This window comes from Mustela nigripes, chromosome 16 (genome assembly GCF_022355385.1).
Source record: "Mustela nigripes isolate SB6536 chromosome 16, MUSNIG.SB6536, whole genome shotgun sequence".
NCBI classification, from domain to species: domain Eukaryota; kingdom Metazoa; phylum Chordata; class Mammalia; order Carnivora; family Mustelidae; genus Mustela; species Mustela nigripes.
This window is the reverse complement of record NC_081572.1, coordinates 34,766,791-34,785,089: the sequence shown is the minus strand read 5'-3', so window position 1 is coordinate 34,785,089 and position 18,299 is coordinate 34,766,791. Positions and strand designations below refer to the sequence as shown.

The following is an 18,299-nucleotide window of genomic DNA, read 5'->3' as shown; positions in this document are numbered from 1 at the left end:
ATGAAGGTTCATACAGAATAAAGATGTTGTATTTTATTTTTTTTAATTGGGAGAAGTTTTTTACATCTTTGGTTATTTTTTTTTTCCATCGGTAGTACTTTAAAGCATAAAGAGGGGTGCCTGGGTGACTCAGTGGGTTAAGCCTCTGCCTTTGGCTCAGGTCATGATCTCAGGGTCCTGGGATCGAGCCCCGCATCGGGCTCTCTGCTAAGCAGGGAGCCTGCTTCCCCCTCTTTCTCTGTCTTCCTCTCTACCTACTTACGATCTCTCTCTCTGTGTCAAATAAATAGGTAGACTTTTCAAAAAAAAATTAAAAAAGCATAATGAATACTTTGAAAAATATTTCATCCACATGCCTAATTGTTTTTATTTTTACTCTCTTTTTGGTGTGTCTTTCAGGAATGCTTCTAGTCACAACAGACACCCTTGGCCATGACTTTCATGTCTTCCAAATTCTTACTCATCCTTGGTCTTCATCCCAAAGTGCTGTCCATCATCTGTATACTCTTCACAGAGGAGAAACTGAAGCCAAAGTAAGTAGTATATTTTATAGAAGGTGTTTGTGTGTGTGTAATATGACATCTGATTAAGCTGTTTATTTGGGACTTAATGTTAATGTTATTGAGAACATAAAATTCCCTATTTTGACCCAATAAATACATAAGCAGTGGGTAAACAAGTCAGTGAACTTGATAAAACAAAAATTCTATTTATCCTTCTCCTCCTACCCTATACCATCTCCTTCTCTCCCATCCCCCTCCCCCGACTGGTGAAAACCCCTTCATCCATTAGATATCTCTCCAGGTCTTCTCTGTGTGTTTTGGTTTTATATACTTGCATAGATGCACACGCACACACATATGCATGTAAGCCCATATTCATATATATATGCAAAAATAATTGCATTTTATGACATATGACTCTATGGATAATATTTGGTGGTATAGTGAGAATGAGTTGTGTATATGTGTTCCCAGCTCTGGCTGTAGTGACATTACATTCGTGTTAGGAGTGTTTAATGGAAATCGACAAACACTGCAAGTCAGAACTATTTTTTTTTCTTATGGAGCCAGTTTTTTTTTTTTTTTAAAGATTTTATTTATTTATTTGACAGAGAGAGATCACAGTAGGAGAGAGGAAGGGAAGAGATCACAGAGAGAAGAAGGGAAGCAGGCCCCCTGCTGAGCAGAGAGCCCGATGTGGGACTAGATCCCAGGACCCTGAGCTCATGACCTGAGCCGAAGGCAGCGGCTTAACTCACTGAGCCACCCAGGCGCCCTGGAGCTAGTTTTTAACGTTTAGCAACACGTCACTGTGCATGCATGTATTGGCATGCATGTATACATGGGTGTACATCCCCACAACATCCATACACACATCCACACCCACACCCACAGATATAACTTACTATTTGTTTTAGGTACCATGTTAAGTGCTTTTACATGTACTCTTAATGTCACTTGGTAGATACTGAGATACTTAATAGGCTAAAATTCCAACTGTTCAATCTCTGGTTTCCCAGGGCTTGTGGTTATGCATTTACCATATGCTACTGTATATCCTTTATCTTAAGAGCTCATTGACCCATCATCACTTATTAGCTAGTCCATCCTTTCCAGGTAGTCGAAAATGCTGTTTATCATAAGTTTCCATTAAAATTTTCTATCATAGAATGAAACGTCTTAAATATATAGAAATCTATGGGTTTGTAATGATACTTAAAAAGGAAGTATTGGACATAAGTGTAGGTTGCTTGTTTACTAACTCATTATTTTGAAAATTGATAACTGAAGCATGTACCTTGTCTTCCTTATTTCAATTTGATAAGATAACTGAATAGCTGGTGAGGGAAAGTTTTTCTTTATGGAAGAATTCCAGTATTAAAAATGTTAGAATTTAGATTTAGTGTGGTGATCATTTCGTAATATATACACATATTGAATCATTATGTTGTACTCCTGAAACTAATAGAATGTTGTATGTCAGTTATACCTCAATTTAAAAAAAGTCAGAATTTTAAGAATCACCATTATTGCTACCCCTAATGAAACAATGGATTTAGGCAGTTATAATCTGTATTTAGTTTTAGCTGATTACCAAAGTGGAACTGTCAGATATCATGTACTTCCTGATTTGATGTAATAGGATGTATACAATATTATCTATGAACTATTTCTGCCCAGTCTTCTAAATTAAACCTGAATCCAATTCAGCCCCTAGATGTAATTAGTACTTTACATAAAAGACAGAGATAGATAAGTTAAACAATACCATGAAAATACAGCCAGCCAAATCTAAAATGTGGGAAGTTCTTCATTCAAAATGTTATTGATTTTTTTAAAGTTTTTATTTAAATTGCAGTTAATTAGCATACAGTGTAATATTAGTTTCAGGTGTAGAATTTAGTGATTCAGCACTTACATGTAACACCTGATGCTCATCACAAGTGACTCCCTCTTAATCCCCATCATCCATTTAACTCCCTCCCCCCCACCTGTCTTCTGATAACCATCAGTTTATTCTCTATAGTTAAGAGTCTGTTTCTTGGTTTGCCTTTCTTTTCTTCCCCATTGTGTTCATTTGTTTTGTTTCTTAAATTTCATATATGAGTGAAATCATATGGTATTTGTCTTTCTCTGACTGGCTTATTTTGCTTAGCATTATACTGTCTAGCTCCATCCACCTCATCACAAATTGCAAGATTTCATTCTTTTTTATGGCTGAGTAGTATTCCATTGTGTATATATACCATATCTTCTTTATCCATTCATCAGCTGATGGACATTGGGCTCTTTCCACAATTTGGCCACTGTTGATAATGCTGTTGTAAACATTTGGGTTCATGTGTCCCTTGGAATCAGTTTCCTTTGGATAAATACCCAATAGTGTAATTGCTGGATTGTAGGGTAGTTCTATTTTTAACTTTTTGAGGAACCTCCATACTGTTTTCTAGAGTGGCTGCACCAGTTTGCATTCCCACCAACACCTGTTGTTTCCTGTGTTGTTAATTTTAGTCATTCTGACAGGTTTGAGGTGGTATCTCATTGTAGTTTTGATTTGTATTTCCCTAATGTTGAGTGATGTTGAGCATCTTTTCATGTGGTATCTTTTTTGTCTGTTCATGCCTTCAGCCCATTTTTCACTGGACTGTTTGTTTTTTGGGTGTTGAGTTTTATAAGTTCTTTATAGATTTTGGATACTAACCCTTTATCAGATATGTCATTTGCAAGTATCTTCTCCCCTTCCAAAGGTTGCCTTTTAGTTTTGTTGATTCCTTCATTGTGCAGAAGGTTTTATCATTTTTTTAACTTTACCAAATTATTTTTTTTTTCAAATTTTTGTTTAAATTCTAGTTTGTTGACATATAGGGTAATACTGATTTCAGGAGTAGAATTTAGTGATTCATCACTTACATGTAAACCCAGTACTCAACACAAAAACCCCCCCTTAATACCCATTACCCAAAAGCTTTTTATCTTATCCTGATGAAAGGCTTTTTATCTTGATGAAATCCCAATAGTTTGTATTTGCTTGTTTCCCTTGCCTGAGGAGAGAGATCTAGTAAGATATGTCTTACTTAGTAAAACATAGTAAGAAGTTACTATGTGGCAACATCCAACTATATGGTTGTTATGTAGAAGTTACTATATAACAACTTAGTAAGAAGTTGCCGTAGTTGATGTCAGAGTGGTTACTGCCTATGTTCTCCTCTAGAATTTTGATGGTTTCCCGTCTCACATTTAGGTCTTTCATCTATTTTGAATTATTTGTGTTTGGTATAAGAAAGTGTTCCAATTTCATTCTTTTGCATGTTGCTGTCCAGTTTTCCCAACACCATTTGTTGAAGAGACTGTCTTTTTTCCACTGAATATTCTTTCCTGCTTTGTCGAAGATTAATTGACCATATAGTTGTGGGTTCATTTCTGGGTTTTCTAGTGACCTGAATCTTAACAACAAACATAGCTAACGCTTGAACCACATGGGTTTGAACTTCATGGGTCCACTCATATGTGGATTTATTTTGATAAGTACTATAAATGTAGTTTTTCTTTCTTATGATTTTTCTCTTTTAATTATTTTTAAGTTTTTACTTTAATAATCCAGTGCTTATCATGACAAGTGCACTCCTTAATCCTCATCAGCTGTTTGACCCATCCTGCCACCCCGCCCCCGTAACCATCAGTTTGTTCTCTGTAGTTAAGAGTTTCTTTTTTGTTTTGCCTCTCTCTATTTTTTCCCCTATGATATTTGCTTTTTTTCTTAAATTCCACAAATGAGTGAGATCTTATGGTATTTGTCTTTCTTGGACTGACTTACTTCACTTAGCATTATATTCTCTAGCTTCATCCACGGCATTGCAAATGACACGATTTCATTCTTTTTTATGACTGAATAATATTCCACTGTGTGTGGGGGGGTATGGTGTGTTTGTGAGAGAGAGAGAGAGAGAAAGAGACATCTTCTTTATCTAATCATCAATTAATGGACATTTGGGTTGCTTCCATAGTTTGGCTGTTGTAAATAATGCTGCAATAAACGTAAGGGTGCATGTAGCCCTTTGAATTAGTGTTTTTGTATTCTTTGGGTAAACACCCACTAGTGCAATTGTTGGATTGTAGGGCAATTCTGTTTTTAAATTTCTGAAAAACCTCCATACTGTTTTCCAGAGTTGCTGCACCAGTTTGCATTCCTACCAGCAGTGTAAAAGGTTCCTTTTTCTCCACATCCTCGCCAATACCTATTGTTTCTTGCATTTTTGATTTTAGCTGTTCTGACAGGTGGAGGTGGTAGTGCATTATAGTTTTGATTTGTGTTTCCCTGATTCTGAGTGATGTTGAGCATCCTTTCATGTGTCTGTTGGCCATCTGTCTGTCTTCTTTGGAGATAGGTCTTTCATGTCTTCTGCCCTGGTTTTTTTTTTTTTTTTTTTGTCAGAGAGAGTGAGCACAGGCAGACAGAGTGGCAGGCAGAGGCAGAGGGAGAAGCAGGCTTCCTGCTGAATACGGAGCCCGATGTGGGACTCGATCCCAGGACACTGGGATCATGACCTGAGCTGAAGGCAGCCGCTTAACCAACTGAGCCACCCAGGCGTCCCTTCTGCCCTGTTTTTAATTGCATTATTTGTGGGTTATTTTTTATTTTTTTTGGATGTTGAGTTGTATAAATTCTTTATATAATCTGAATTCTAACCTTTTATTGGATATGTCATTTGCAGATATTTTTTCCTATTCATTAGGTTGCCTTTTAGTTTTGTTGATTATTTCCTTTGCTGTGCAGAAGCTTTTTACTTTTATATAGTTCCAGGAGTTTATTTTTCGTATTATTCCTCTGCCTCAGGAGGCATATCTAGAAAAATATTGCTACAGCTGATGTCAGAAAATTACTGCTTATGCTGTCTTTTAGGATTTTTATGGTTTCAGGCTTCACATTTGGGTCTTCAATCCATTTTGAGTTTTGTTTTTTTATATATATGGTAGAAGAAAGTGGTCCAGTTTCATTCTTTTGCATGTTGCTGTCTAGTTTTCCCAGTACCACTTGTTGAAGAAACTGTCTTTTTCCCACTGGGTTCTTTCCTGCTTTGTCAAAGATTAGTTGTGGGTTCATATCTGGGTTTTCTATTCTGTTTCATTGACCTGTGTGCCTGTTTATATGCCAGTATCATACTGTTTTGATTACTGTAGCTTTGTAGTATAACTTAAAATCTGGAATTGTGATACCATCAGCTTTGTTTTTCTTTTTTAAGATTATGTTAGCTATTTGGGATCTTTTGTAGCTCCATACAAATTTTGGGATTATTTGTTCTAATTCTGTGAAAAATCCTGTTGGTATTTTGATAGGGATTGCATTAAATGTGTAGATTGCTTTGGCTAGTATGGACATTTTAACAATATTTGTTCTTCCAGTCCATTAGCATAGAATGTCTTTGTAGTCTTTGTATCATGTTCAATTTCTTTTATCAGTATTTTATAGTTTTTGGAGTACTGTTCTTTCACTTCCTTGGCTAAGTCTATTCCTAGGTATCTTATTTTTGGTGCATTTGTAAATGGGATTGCTTTATTCATTTCTGTTTCTCTTGCTTTGTTATTAGTATATAGAAATGCAATGGATTTCTGTACATTGATTTTTTTTATCCTGTGACCTTGGTGAATTTATTTATCAATTCTGGTAGTTTTTTGGTGGTGTCTTTCAGGTTTTCTGTATATAGTATCATGTCATTTTCAAATTTTGAAAGTTTTATTTTTTTCCTTACCCATATAGATGCCTTTTGTTCCTTTTTGTTGTCTGATTGTTATGGCTAGGACTTCCAGTGAAAGTGGTAGAATTGACTTGGTGATCTTGTTCCTGATTTTAGGGGAAAGCTCTCAGTTTTTCCCATTTGGTATGATGTTGCTGTGGGGTTTCTCATGTATGGCCTTTATTATATTGAGGTATGTTCCCTCTAAACCTATTTTACAACTGGTTTTTATTATGAATGGATATTTTACTTTGTCAGATGCTTTTTCTTTGTCTATTGAAATGATTATATGGTTTTTATCCTTTCTTTTGTTGAAGTGTTTGTTATATCACATTGACTGATTTCTTTCTTTATTTTTCTTGCCTAATATCTCTGACTTGGACTTCCAGTAGCATGTTGAAAAAAGTGGTGAGAATGTGCATCCTTGTTTTGTTTTTGATCTTAGAGGAAAAGCTTTCAGCTGGTCACTGTTGAGTGTGATGTTAGATGTGGGCTTCTCATAGATGGCCTTTATTATATTGAGGTACATTTCCTTTATACCCATTTTATTGAGAGTTTTTATCATGAATGGATGTTTTTATTATGAATTGAATATTTTAAAATGCTTTTTCCATATCTTTTGAGATGGTCATTGGCTTTTTATCCTTCATTTTGTTAATGTGTATATCTCAGTCAGCATCTAGATGGTGGCTAATTGAAAGCTGGACTGTCAGGCAGCAGCTTTTAAAGTATGAAAATATATCTCTCTTAAGGATAGTTTAGTAGTGGGACATTTTTGTCTACTGCTTCTGTTCTGTGCCCTGGGTAGAAGTCATTTTAAATTATGTAAATATCCCTTCCCCTCCCCAAATTTATAACACTTCTTTTATTTATATATATCATTTGGTTAATAGATTCCTATTTAATTTCAGTGGCTTATTTTCATTCAATGACTATTTATTTTAATGCTCAGGATATTCCAGATTTGTCCAGTGGCATCTATCAACTTGACATGTGTGTCCTTTGACATATCTCAATTTTTCTCTTACAGTGTCCTTACCTTCTGCACATCTAAACTTGCTTATTCTTAGTTACTGTTCATTTTTGTTTCTTTTGTATGGAAGTTTCTAAGTAGATGACTGTTTTAGATGAAGATTCAATATTTAACTATGCTGCTGGCACATTTTATTTTATTTTTTAAATATTTGTTTATTTGAGAGATGGGAAGGGTTGGGGAGGAACAGAGGGAGAGAGAGGGGGAAACTTACACAGACTCCATGCTGAGTGCAGAGCCTGACACGTAGCTAGATCTCATGACCTTTAGGTCATGACTTGAGTTAAAATCAAGAATCAGATGTTTAACCGACTGCCATTCTGGTGCCCACACATTTGATTGCTTAACTCTGTTTTTGTAATACCTTTTCTGTCCTCACCAGTAATTTGTATGCCCTACTTCAGCTATAACCTAGAATTCTACTATTTTAAATGTTTATACTTTTTTTTTTTGCTTACACCTTTTTTTTGTAAATCATTTGCATTAGCATTATTTATCATTTAATTACCTGTACATCCAACCTGGAAATAGAGATGTCACACTCTGTAATTTAGAAGATTGGGAATTTCTAAACCCCAAATATTAAGATCTAAGGAAACTCAAGTAATGACTATAAAATTAATTTCCATAACCTTCTACTGAAAATTACTTTGAAATAATATATAAAATTTAGCACTGATTATGAAATCTATATGGCATATGATCTAGCTAAACTGTCTTTGAGTACTTCAAAATCATGTCATTCTAGATTCTTCCAAAAACTCTGAGGGTACTTTAATCAGGCAAGGAAAAAACTCAAGTATGTGGATCTAATTATGTTGAATTAAGTTGTTTTGTGATCTATGACTTGGGATATCCTCTGCATCTGACAGTAATTTTCCTCATAAGGCACATATGCAGTTAGAAAAATACTTCTTTTTCAGCAGGAATATATGGTGAAACCTTTACAATATTTGTTAATATACTTCTATAATGTCTTACTCAAGCAGGTACAAGTCATTTTAGTACTTAACATGCAAATTTTATTAAATGGTCAACTTGCTTTGGAAACATTTGCACATCAGGTAAGTGTTACTTTTATCAGTATAGTCCTATAAAATGGTAAGCTTATAGGTTTAATTCTTAATGGCAAAAGAATCTAGCTATTTAATATTCTTAATTGATAGTATTTAATGGTCAGTTCAAGTAAAAATAGGTAATTTTAGTATGAGTATGTCCAGATATTGCTTACTTAGATTTATATTGAAATTCAAATTTTAGGGGCACCTGGGTGGCTCAGGTCATGATCTCAGGGTCCTGGGATCAAGCCCCGCATCAGGCTCTCTGCTCAATGGGGAGCCTGCTTCCCCCCACTTCTCTGCCTACTTGTGATCTCTCTTTCTCTCTGTCAAATAAATAAAATCTTAAAAAAAAAAAGAAATTCAAATTTTACTGGACTTTCTGTATTTTTTATTTGCTAATCCTCACGGTCCTATGTATAACCCTATGCTCTTGACTTTTATCAGTTCCCTCCCCCACCAAAATGTTAGATTTATTGAGATGTAATTCTTAGAATATAAATTAAATTTTTAAAAAAATGTGCATTTCCGTGTTTGTTTGTTTTTTGTTAGTATCTTCACAGAGCTACGCAACTATCACCAGCATCTACTATTAGAACATTTTTTATAACAAATTTTTTGCTGATTAGCATTCACTCCCCATTTCCTGTCCCCCACTTCCATATATACTTGGATGCTGCTTAGTAATTCTATTACCAAAGATAAATTTTCTACTTTTCTTAAGTTTCCATTTACTCATCTGTAAAATGGGACCAAAGACTGTTCCATAGCATTTATTTCAGGAAGTGTCAGAAATAATAGATGTAAAATGTGTCTTACTGTACTTGTAAAACCTGGCACAGTAAATGACAAAGAATTAATATGAGGACCTTCACTTTGGGTCACTGTAGACTAAGAAAGAGAGGTTGGTGGGAAGAGGGTGGAGTAAGAGGATCCTAAGCTCTTCTTGTCTTAGGGATACAACTAGATAACACCCAAATCAGCATAAATAACCTGGAGTAAGAGAAACTGGATTTACCCTCCTACATGAAACAATGAAAGAACAAACAGTGTTTTCCTAGACATAGGACATAAGGCCATGAAGGAGGTGATCCTTGAGAGATGGGAAGCAAATGAGAAAAAGCCTATGATTGCCCCAGCTTACTTCCTTGACAGATTTTCCAGCCCATGGTGCAAGAAAGAGGAGTCCAAGTGGAGCTGGATAGACTCCCTCTATTGATGAGTTATTGCTAAGAATACTGAGAGGTGAAGATCATAGAGTTCTTAGGTTAGAGTGCTGGAGAGATAAAAGCTGCAAAGATAGACCCTCCTGAGATCTGCAAAGGAAATCTGAGACCACAGAAAGAATCGTCATCATATCAGAAAGGAAGAAAGTAAAACTATATTTATTTAAAGATGATATAGTTGTGTAGAAAATCTTTTGGATTCTATAAAAATAGTTGGAAAAAGTGATTTTAATTAGGTTTCAGAGTATCAGATCAATATGGAAGTCAGTTGCCCCTCTACATATTAGGAACAAACAATAGGTAATTGATAATTTTTTAAAAACGTTAATGGTAGAAAATAGTGTGCAATGTATACTTATAATATGTAAGACATGTACCCTTAAAACTATAAAACATTGCTCAGAGTAAGGATGTAAATAAGTGGAGAGTTAAACCATGTTTTGGAGTTAGAATGCTTAATATTGTTGATTATATTTGTTGATTTGATTGATCTGTATATTCAATGCAATCCCCATCAAAAGGCCAGCAGGATAAAAAAACAGAGCCACAAAATTTGTGGGGGGGTATAAATTGACAAGCTACTTCTAAAATTCATATGTAAATACATAGAGCTTTTAATGACAAAATAACACTGAAAGAGAAAAACAAATTTGAAGAGATATTATTACCTGCTATCAAGATTTACTTAAGCTACAGTGATCAATAGGGAACCCAGGAACATTCCTGTACATATGGACAATTGATTTTTGGCAAAGGTGCAAAATGAGAAAGGCTAGTCTTTTCAAAAATGGTGATGGACCACTTGGGTACTTACATGCAAAAAAAAAAAAAAAGTTAGCATCAATCCATACATCATTCCATATATAAAAATGAACTCAAATTGGATCATAGATTTAAATGTGAAACTCACTAATATAATGCTTTTAGAAGAAAATGTTGGAGAAAACTTTTGTGACTTGGGTTAGACACAGATTTCTCATAGATGACTTGAATAGCAAAATCCATGTAAGTAAAACTGATAAATTACAGTTCACTAAAACAAAACATATCTGCTCTTTGAAAACCACTGGTAGTAGAATGAAAAGGCACAAACTGTCTTATATCTACCACACCTTTTAAGGAACTCTCAGAAATCAGTGAGTTGGAGGAGCTGGATTTCTCATACGTTGCTTTTGGGAATGTGAAATGATATAGCCACTCCAGAAATTAGTTTAGAAGTTTCTTGAAATCTTAACATACACTTACCATACCACCCAGCATCCCCAGTCCTGGGTAGTCCACAACATAGAATTCACATTGTTCTGGATATCCATATTTATTATATTTCTTTCCTATCGTTGTTGTAACAAATTACCATGAAACTGGGCGGGGGGCGGTTAAAATAACAGAAATTTATTCTCCCACAATACTGGAGGCCACAAGTCCAAAATCAAAGTGTTGGCAATGCCACACTCCCTCTCGAACCTCTAAGCAGAATCTGTTCTTTTCCTTTTCCAGCTTCCAGTGACTGTCAGGATTCCTTGCCTTGCAGCCATCTATATCACTCCAACCTTTGCCTCTGTGATCACATTTCTTCCTTTCGTGTCTATGTCTTCTCCTCTTCTGTTTATCTTACAGGATATATGTGAATACATTTAGTACCTGTACCTATAATCCAAGATAAACTCCCAACATCTATACATCAATCACATTTTGGTGTATAAAGTTATGGCCACTCTTTGGGTCTATAATGTACTATATGCAGGTTCTAGGGATTAGGATTGGAATATGCCTTTTTTTTGAGCCACTGTTTACTTCGCTACTGTCTACCTTCTGATCCCTCAAATTCAGGATCACCCCATGTGCAAAATACATTTACTGCATACTAACATCCCTAAAAGTCTCAGTGCATGGCAGCATCTACTCAAAGTCTAAAATTTCTTGATAATATCATTAGCCCAAAAGCCCGTGTCATCATCTAAATTATCCAAATCAGGTATGATTGAGACTCTATATATGATCTATCCTATGACAAAATTCACATTGATCTGTGTGGAAAGGGAGGATATAAAGAAAATGAGGCAGAAAAAATATAGAAAGAAATAAAGATGGAAAGCCCCCCAAATTTGTTGAGAAATGCAGTTTAAATCTTCAGAAAGACTGGGAAACACCAAATAGGATTGACTATGACAAAATCCCAGTTTAAGAACATCATGGGGTGCCTGGGTGGCTCAGTGGGTTGGGCCTCTGCCTTTGGCTTGGGTCATGGTCACGGGGTCCTGGGATAGAGCCCTGCATCTGGTTTTCTGCTCACCAGGGAGCCTGCACCACCCCCTTTCTCTGCCCGCCTCTCTGCGTAATTGTGATCTCTTTCTCCCTGTCAAATAAATAAATAAAATCTTCAAAACAAAACAAAACACATTGTAGTCAACTTTCTGAAAATCATAGTGAAGAATAAATCTTGAACATAGCCAGAGGAAAATAATACATTGTATACAGGGAAAGAACATCAACAAATTAGTGACTTCTCATAGAAACCATGGAAGTCCAAAGGCAGTGGAATATAATGATTAGAGGACAGAAAGGAAAAAAATACAAGCCATCAAAAATTCTCCATTCAGTAATAGTATCATTCAAAAATGAAACAGTGAGAAATAAGGCCAGTGCATTCACGATAAAAATTATGGTAAAGGTAAATGATAGCAGAGCAAGCTTGGATCTTGTAGAAGTAATGAAATATCTGAGAAATGGTCAGTTTCTAATGGGAAAGGATGATTTTTCCCATTTAAAATTTTCTTCTTTTTTAAAATTTGAATTCAGTTAGCCAACACCCAGTACATCATTAGTTTCAGATGTAGAGTTCAGTAATTCATCAGTTGTATATAACACCCGGTGCCCATCACATCACATGCTCTCTTTAATGCCCATCACCCAGTTGCCCCACATTTTAATTTATTTAAAAATATATAGGAATGTTAAAATGATAGTATTTATGTATATGAAATTTTTATGTCATTTTCTGGGGTTTATATCATGTGTTCATGTAATGCATACCATAAATATAGCATGATGGACCTATAGTGCTGATGTATAGTGTATGAAGCACATATCTGGAACTGTTTCAGGGTTCAACATGCTATACCTAAAAGAAAGTAATTCAGTTAACATGGATTTCAGTTAATTCAAAAGTAGGCAGACAAGGAAGAACAGAGGCACAAGAAACTGGATAAACAAAAACCAGATATTAAATGGTACATCAAAATTCAACCAAAGTATAATAATTATATTAAATATTAATGTATTTTAGTTTAAAGGAATTGTCTATTAGAGATTCACTTTTCATGTTGAGACATGAATATAATGATAGTACAAGCATGTTAAAAGATAGGTCATGCGGGGCACCTGGGTGGCTCAGTGGGTTAAAGCCTCTGCCTTCGGCTCAGGTCATGATCCCAGAGTCCTGGGATCGAGCCCCAAATCGGGCTTTCTGCTCAGCGGGGAGCCTACTTCCTTTCCTCTCTCTTTGCCTGCCTCTCTGCCTACTTGTGATCTCTGTCTGTCAAATGAATAAATAAAATATTTTAAAAAAAGATATGTCATGCAAATGATAAATACAATAATGTCAAAAACTTGGCCATATTAATATCAACTAAAATAAGTTAAAACAGAAAGATCTAGAGATCTTTCATTATGTTAAAGAGTCAAATTATCAGGAAGATTTAAATATGTACTACCTAAACCTGAGTTTAACAGTTCTTTCTCAATATTTGATAGAACAAATAGGGTGAAAAGGGTCAAATATCTGAGAACCATATCAGCTATATTAATAGGTAAGCAACTAATCTACAGTATATTTATGTATATGCTATATATATGTTATATATAATAGCATACTATATATGTTATATATAATAGCATATTTCATATAGTATATAATTTACTTATATTTACTTGTTATATATAATAGCATATTACATATAGTATATAATTTACTACACTACATTATAACACACCTTCAGTTTGTGTGTTTTAACTGTGACATCACATATACTTTGAGTGATTATAAAACAGTGGATAATAGAAAGGATGTAAACCCCAAACATACATTATTGATGGATTTAGTTGGGAATTACTGTGCAGAGCAGGGCAGTACAGGCTTGATGAGCAGCTTGATTCTAGTCCTTTCCATCAGCGGATGGAATCTTACCTTGGGTGGGAGTGAACCAGATTGTTCAGTTACTAGCCATGATTTGTTTGTGCAGCTCTTAGCCCTGAAAGAAGGGATATCTGCAGTCTGCCAGTATGTGGTCTTCCTCACGGCAAACCACACGAGGTTTGGCCAGGACATTGGCAGTCACCAAAGTGTTAGCAATATTGTTTAAAGCAGGCTCAGTGAATTGGGGTAAATTAGAGGGGTAGACAAAGCATGAGAGATTGGAGGGGAGGGAGGTGGTATTTAGGTGGGCACGTATTATGTGGAGCATTAGGTATGGTGCATAAACAAAGAATCTTGGAACACTGAAAAAAATAAATAAAGCAGGTTCAGCAAACTTTTTCTGTGAAGGAGCAGTAGTAAATATTTAAACTCTGTGTTGTATATATTCTCTGTACTTAACTTTGCCATCATAGTACAAAAATATCATAGAGAATACATCAACAGGTAGATATGATGGGCCCAGAGCTATAGTGACCCATCAACTAAAACAGAAGTGACAGCTTTCCATTATCCTACTGTGCTGATGGGGCTTTGCTTCATTGGTCCCGGCAGAGTTTTTGCTGGGGTTGCGCACCTGCCACAGGCTAGTGGACACCATCAGCCTTCATCTTAGGCAAGCCATCAGGGAATCAGGCACAGGCATTTAGAGGAAGTTGTGTGAATCAAGGGTCTATTGAACCAGTGCTGTTGCTTAAGGCAGGTGGAGAAGCTGATAAAGTAGCTGTAAAAACAAGATGCTTCTTCTAGGGCCGGGCTGGAACATACTCTGAAATATACCATTTCCATTTGACTAGAAAGCTCTGTTGGGTCTTCACCACCATGTTCATCATCAAATTTGAGTTGACCCAGCCCAGTGTTGGTCTTGAAAATCACAAGGCCTTATGGGTCAGTTGTTCATTTTCAAGAATTGAACAGCATGTTGGTAGCCACCATCTGAAAGAGGCAATGTATTTGGTTGCTGGATCAGGCAGGTGGCGATGTTGTACTGGGATAACACCTGAGTATTTCACTAGCCATTAAGTCACTACCTAACTTTTCCTACTGGGATTCTGTTTTTTCTATTGTATAACATGGAAGGAACTGGAAGCCCAGTAGGGAGTCTGTTGTGCGCTTTCCCCATTACTATTTCATTCTTCATGGCAGAGGATATACCCTCTGACACTTACAAGCATGTAAGTTAAGCCATTAATACCAGTTACACGTTCATCAACAGCATAGCAGTACCTACCAGGTCACTTTAGCTTCTCTTCCCTACTGCAGAATTTGCTTACACTTCCTTACAGGGTATTCTCTGGGGCATCTTTTCCCCACCTCCCCAACAAGGACAGGGACTACTTTCCCTACAGGAGAACACAGACTAATGTATTCAATGTGCACATGTCTGTTGTTCCAGTGACAGTTGCCAGGTGGTCACATTATCCTTTATCTTGTTAGCAGGAGAGGCTGCCCTGCAGACACTCTGGGGGCAGCCAGAAATGTTGGCCTTCCTCTCACTTGACCAAGTGGTTGTTCCCCAGTGTGGGTGCCACTTATTTCCCCATGGGCATTAGTGCTACTTTCCAGCATCCTGCGAGTGTGCCCACACTCCCAACACTTCCAAGTTTCACCCCTGCAGCCTCTGGTATCTTGGATACCCCTCATCCTTGTTACCCCTTAAGTTCAGGTTGCAGGAGCTAGGCCATATTAGCACCGCTGGCTCTGTGGTATGTGTGAGGCATCGTATTAACTTTTTTTTTAGTTCAGATTTTTATAGAAATAATTGTAGATTCATATAGATTTGTAAGAAATACTAAGAGATCTCATGTACGCTTGACACAGTTTATTTCAATGGGTAACATTTTACAAAACTAGAGTATATCACAACAGGATACTGACACTGGTATAATCCGTGATCTTTTTCAGGTTTCACTGGGTTTACTTATTTGTGCGTTTGTGGGTTTGTGTGGAAATGAGGGTGTGTGTGTGTGTGTGTGTGTGTTTAGTTCTGTACAATTTAGTCACCTGTGTAGGTTTGTGTGTCCTTGAGGATACTCAACCATTCCCTCACATTGCCCTTTTATGAGTAGACCTAACTCACACAGGACAGTTTTTAGTTTGGGGCTATTATGAATATATTATGTGAACATAATTTTTATTTTTCTGGCATAGGTGCCCAAGAGTGTAGTTGCTGGTTAAGATGATAATTGCCTACTGCTTATTAGCATTAGCTCATTTTTCACTTTTTGGTACTTAGAAGAGTGTAAAAGATCTTAAAAACTTTCCATAAATATTTACTGACTAAATGAATGATTATGAAGAATTCATAGGGGGAGCAGGGGGGCAGATAGGATAGAAGGTATGTGTAGATTATCCATCTTTAACACATTTCCTTTCTAAACCACTTATTCCCAAGCAAAGTTTTATTGCCATTAACCTTGTCATGATAGTCAGAATTATAACATTTTAATGAAAGTATCTATATCAATTTTGAAGGATAAAATTATTGAAATGCAGTGCTGGGGATATCTCTAGAACTTGTATATTAATTTTCAAGCAAATAACTTCTTTTATGTATTTTCATGTAAATTTTCATTAAATATAACATCATCTGAGGGCTTGGACCTTGACCAGTTAGTTTTTGATATATGGCACTTGTCTTTATGGCTTTGGTTGCCATTCTCATGGGCTTCTGAAACTATAATACTCTTGGATTACAGACTTTCTATCCAAGTACTGTCTGCTTTTGGATTTTCCTTCCTTACTTTTTTTTTTTTTAAGAGAATTGGTAAGCAAATTGGTATTTGAACCATAGGTATATGTTTGGCTAAAAGAAAATCACATTTAATGATGGTTTTTTAAAAATCGGACTTTATTTTTGTCATGTTATAAGAATTCTGTTGCTGGTTTGGTACAGTTGTTTGACAATGTCTTTGTGACTTTTTTGTTCTTTCCCTTGTGATGGCTTTATGTAATTGCTATTCTTGTGGGCATTGTTTCTGAATTCAAGGCACTAAGATGGGGAGTATGGGCAGCCTCAGTGATGTTAATTCTTAAATCAGGAAGCAAATACTTTCCCCAAATCTGCAAAATAGCATCCTGCTTCTGTCTGACTGATCACAGCTGTGTCAACACTTCCTGTTGGAGAGGCTGGGCAAGCACATATGAAGCACCTGGTGTCAGGTGAGGGAGGGAGGATTGGAGATGGGTGTTGGATTTGCCATCTGCTGCTAGTCACATTCATATAACCATCACTGCAGTCAAGCTACACAACATTTTTATCATTCTAGAAAACATCCTACAACTCTTTTCAACCTTCCGCCTCACTCTTGTCCTAGGAAATCATTGCTATTACTTTATTTAAAAACAACAACAACAACAACAAAGACCAAAACCTCTTTTTATGCTTTCTAACATTTGGTATAGAAATAGGGGGACTGCTATTTTTGGTCACTTTATTCTATGGCTCTGTATTAGAGACCTTAGGTCAGTAGCAGAGTCGTTTTCTGAGTGTTCTGAAACTGCAGATTTCTTGGTCATGTATCTGTCACCTCCTAATACCTATAGAATCATAATCCTGAAGGTAGGACCAACTTATTTGCACTTCTTTCAAGTGACTTCTTGAAAGTTAGGTGCTTCTTTTCACACTAAAGTTTGAGGAACTTTGTTTTAGATTTTAGGATGTTAAAATAATCCTATACTATGGAGCGCCTGGGTAGCTCAGTTGGTTAAGTGTCTGACTCTATTTCAGCTCAGGTCATGATCTCGCGGGTGTAAGATCGAGACCTGCATTGGGCTTTGTGCTGGGCATGGAGCCTGCTTGGGATTCTCCCTCTTCCTCTCCCTCTGCCCCACCTTCCCTCACAAAAGAAAAAAATAATAACCCTATATTTTTATTTCCATTATTAGTTAATTGGGTTTTGGTGATGAATTTGTGGCATAAATTGAAGCCCTGTAAAATGCTGAATTCTATACCTTAGATGCTTAAATGGGGTACCACTTAATCCTAGTGCTCAAATAATCTTGTATCATATGTAATTTGAATTCAACCTGTTTTGTGAATTAAATACACATTTGGAGTGGGGTTTTTTTAGGTTTTGATAAAATGGGCATAATTGTTCTGTGTAAGTGTATGTTTGCTATATTAGATTTGGTTGCTCCAAATATTGTTTTGGATTATTAAATCAATAAAATACTTTAAAAAGGATAATCCAGTTTGCCAAAAAATATTTATATAAGTTAGAATTATATATATAGCTACATTATATTTTAAGGAACAAATATATTTGCTTTCTAGAGGCCTAGTGGTTTCTGATAGCTAAATTTTACATCATTACAATAAAAAACAAGTGTGAGATGTTATCAATATGCCAAATAATACAGGAACCATTTAACGAACAAATTATATACCCTAATAAAGTATAAATAATAAATAATAATAAATAATAAATTATTTATTATAATTTATATGATTTATATAATTATTTATAATAAATAATTTATAAATAATAAATTATATACTCTAATAAAAATTTGCAAAACATTTAATTAAGCAGTCTGTATTTAAAATATTCAT

General features: G+C 35.7%; 1 protein-coding gene across 8 annotated transcripts in view; it reads left to right on the top strand.

Moving 5' to 3' along the window:
- BCAS3 (BCAS3 microtubule associated cell migration factor) overlaps positions 1-18,299 on the top strand; it is a 592,158-nt gene that overhangs the window by 216,132 nt on the left and 357,727 nt on the right. For all 8 annotated transcript variants that reach the window (XM_059378918.1, XM_059378915.1, XM_059378916.1 and 5 more), the window contains exon 14: positions 400-533. In XM_059378918.1, the coding sequence (XP_059234901.1) occupies positions 400-533 (134 nt within the window). The remainder of the gene's footprint in view (positions 1-399; positions 534-18,299) is intronic.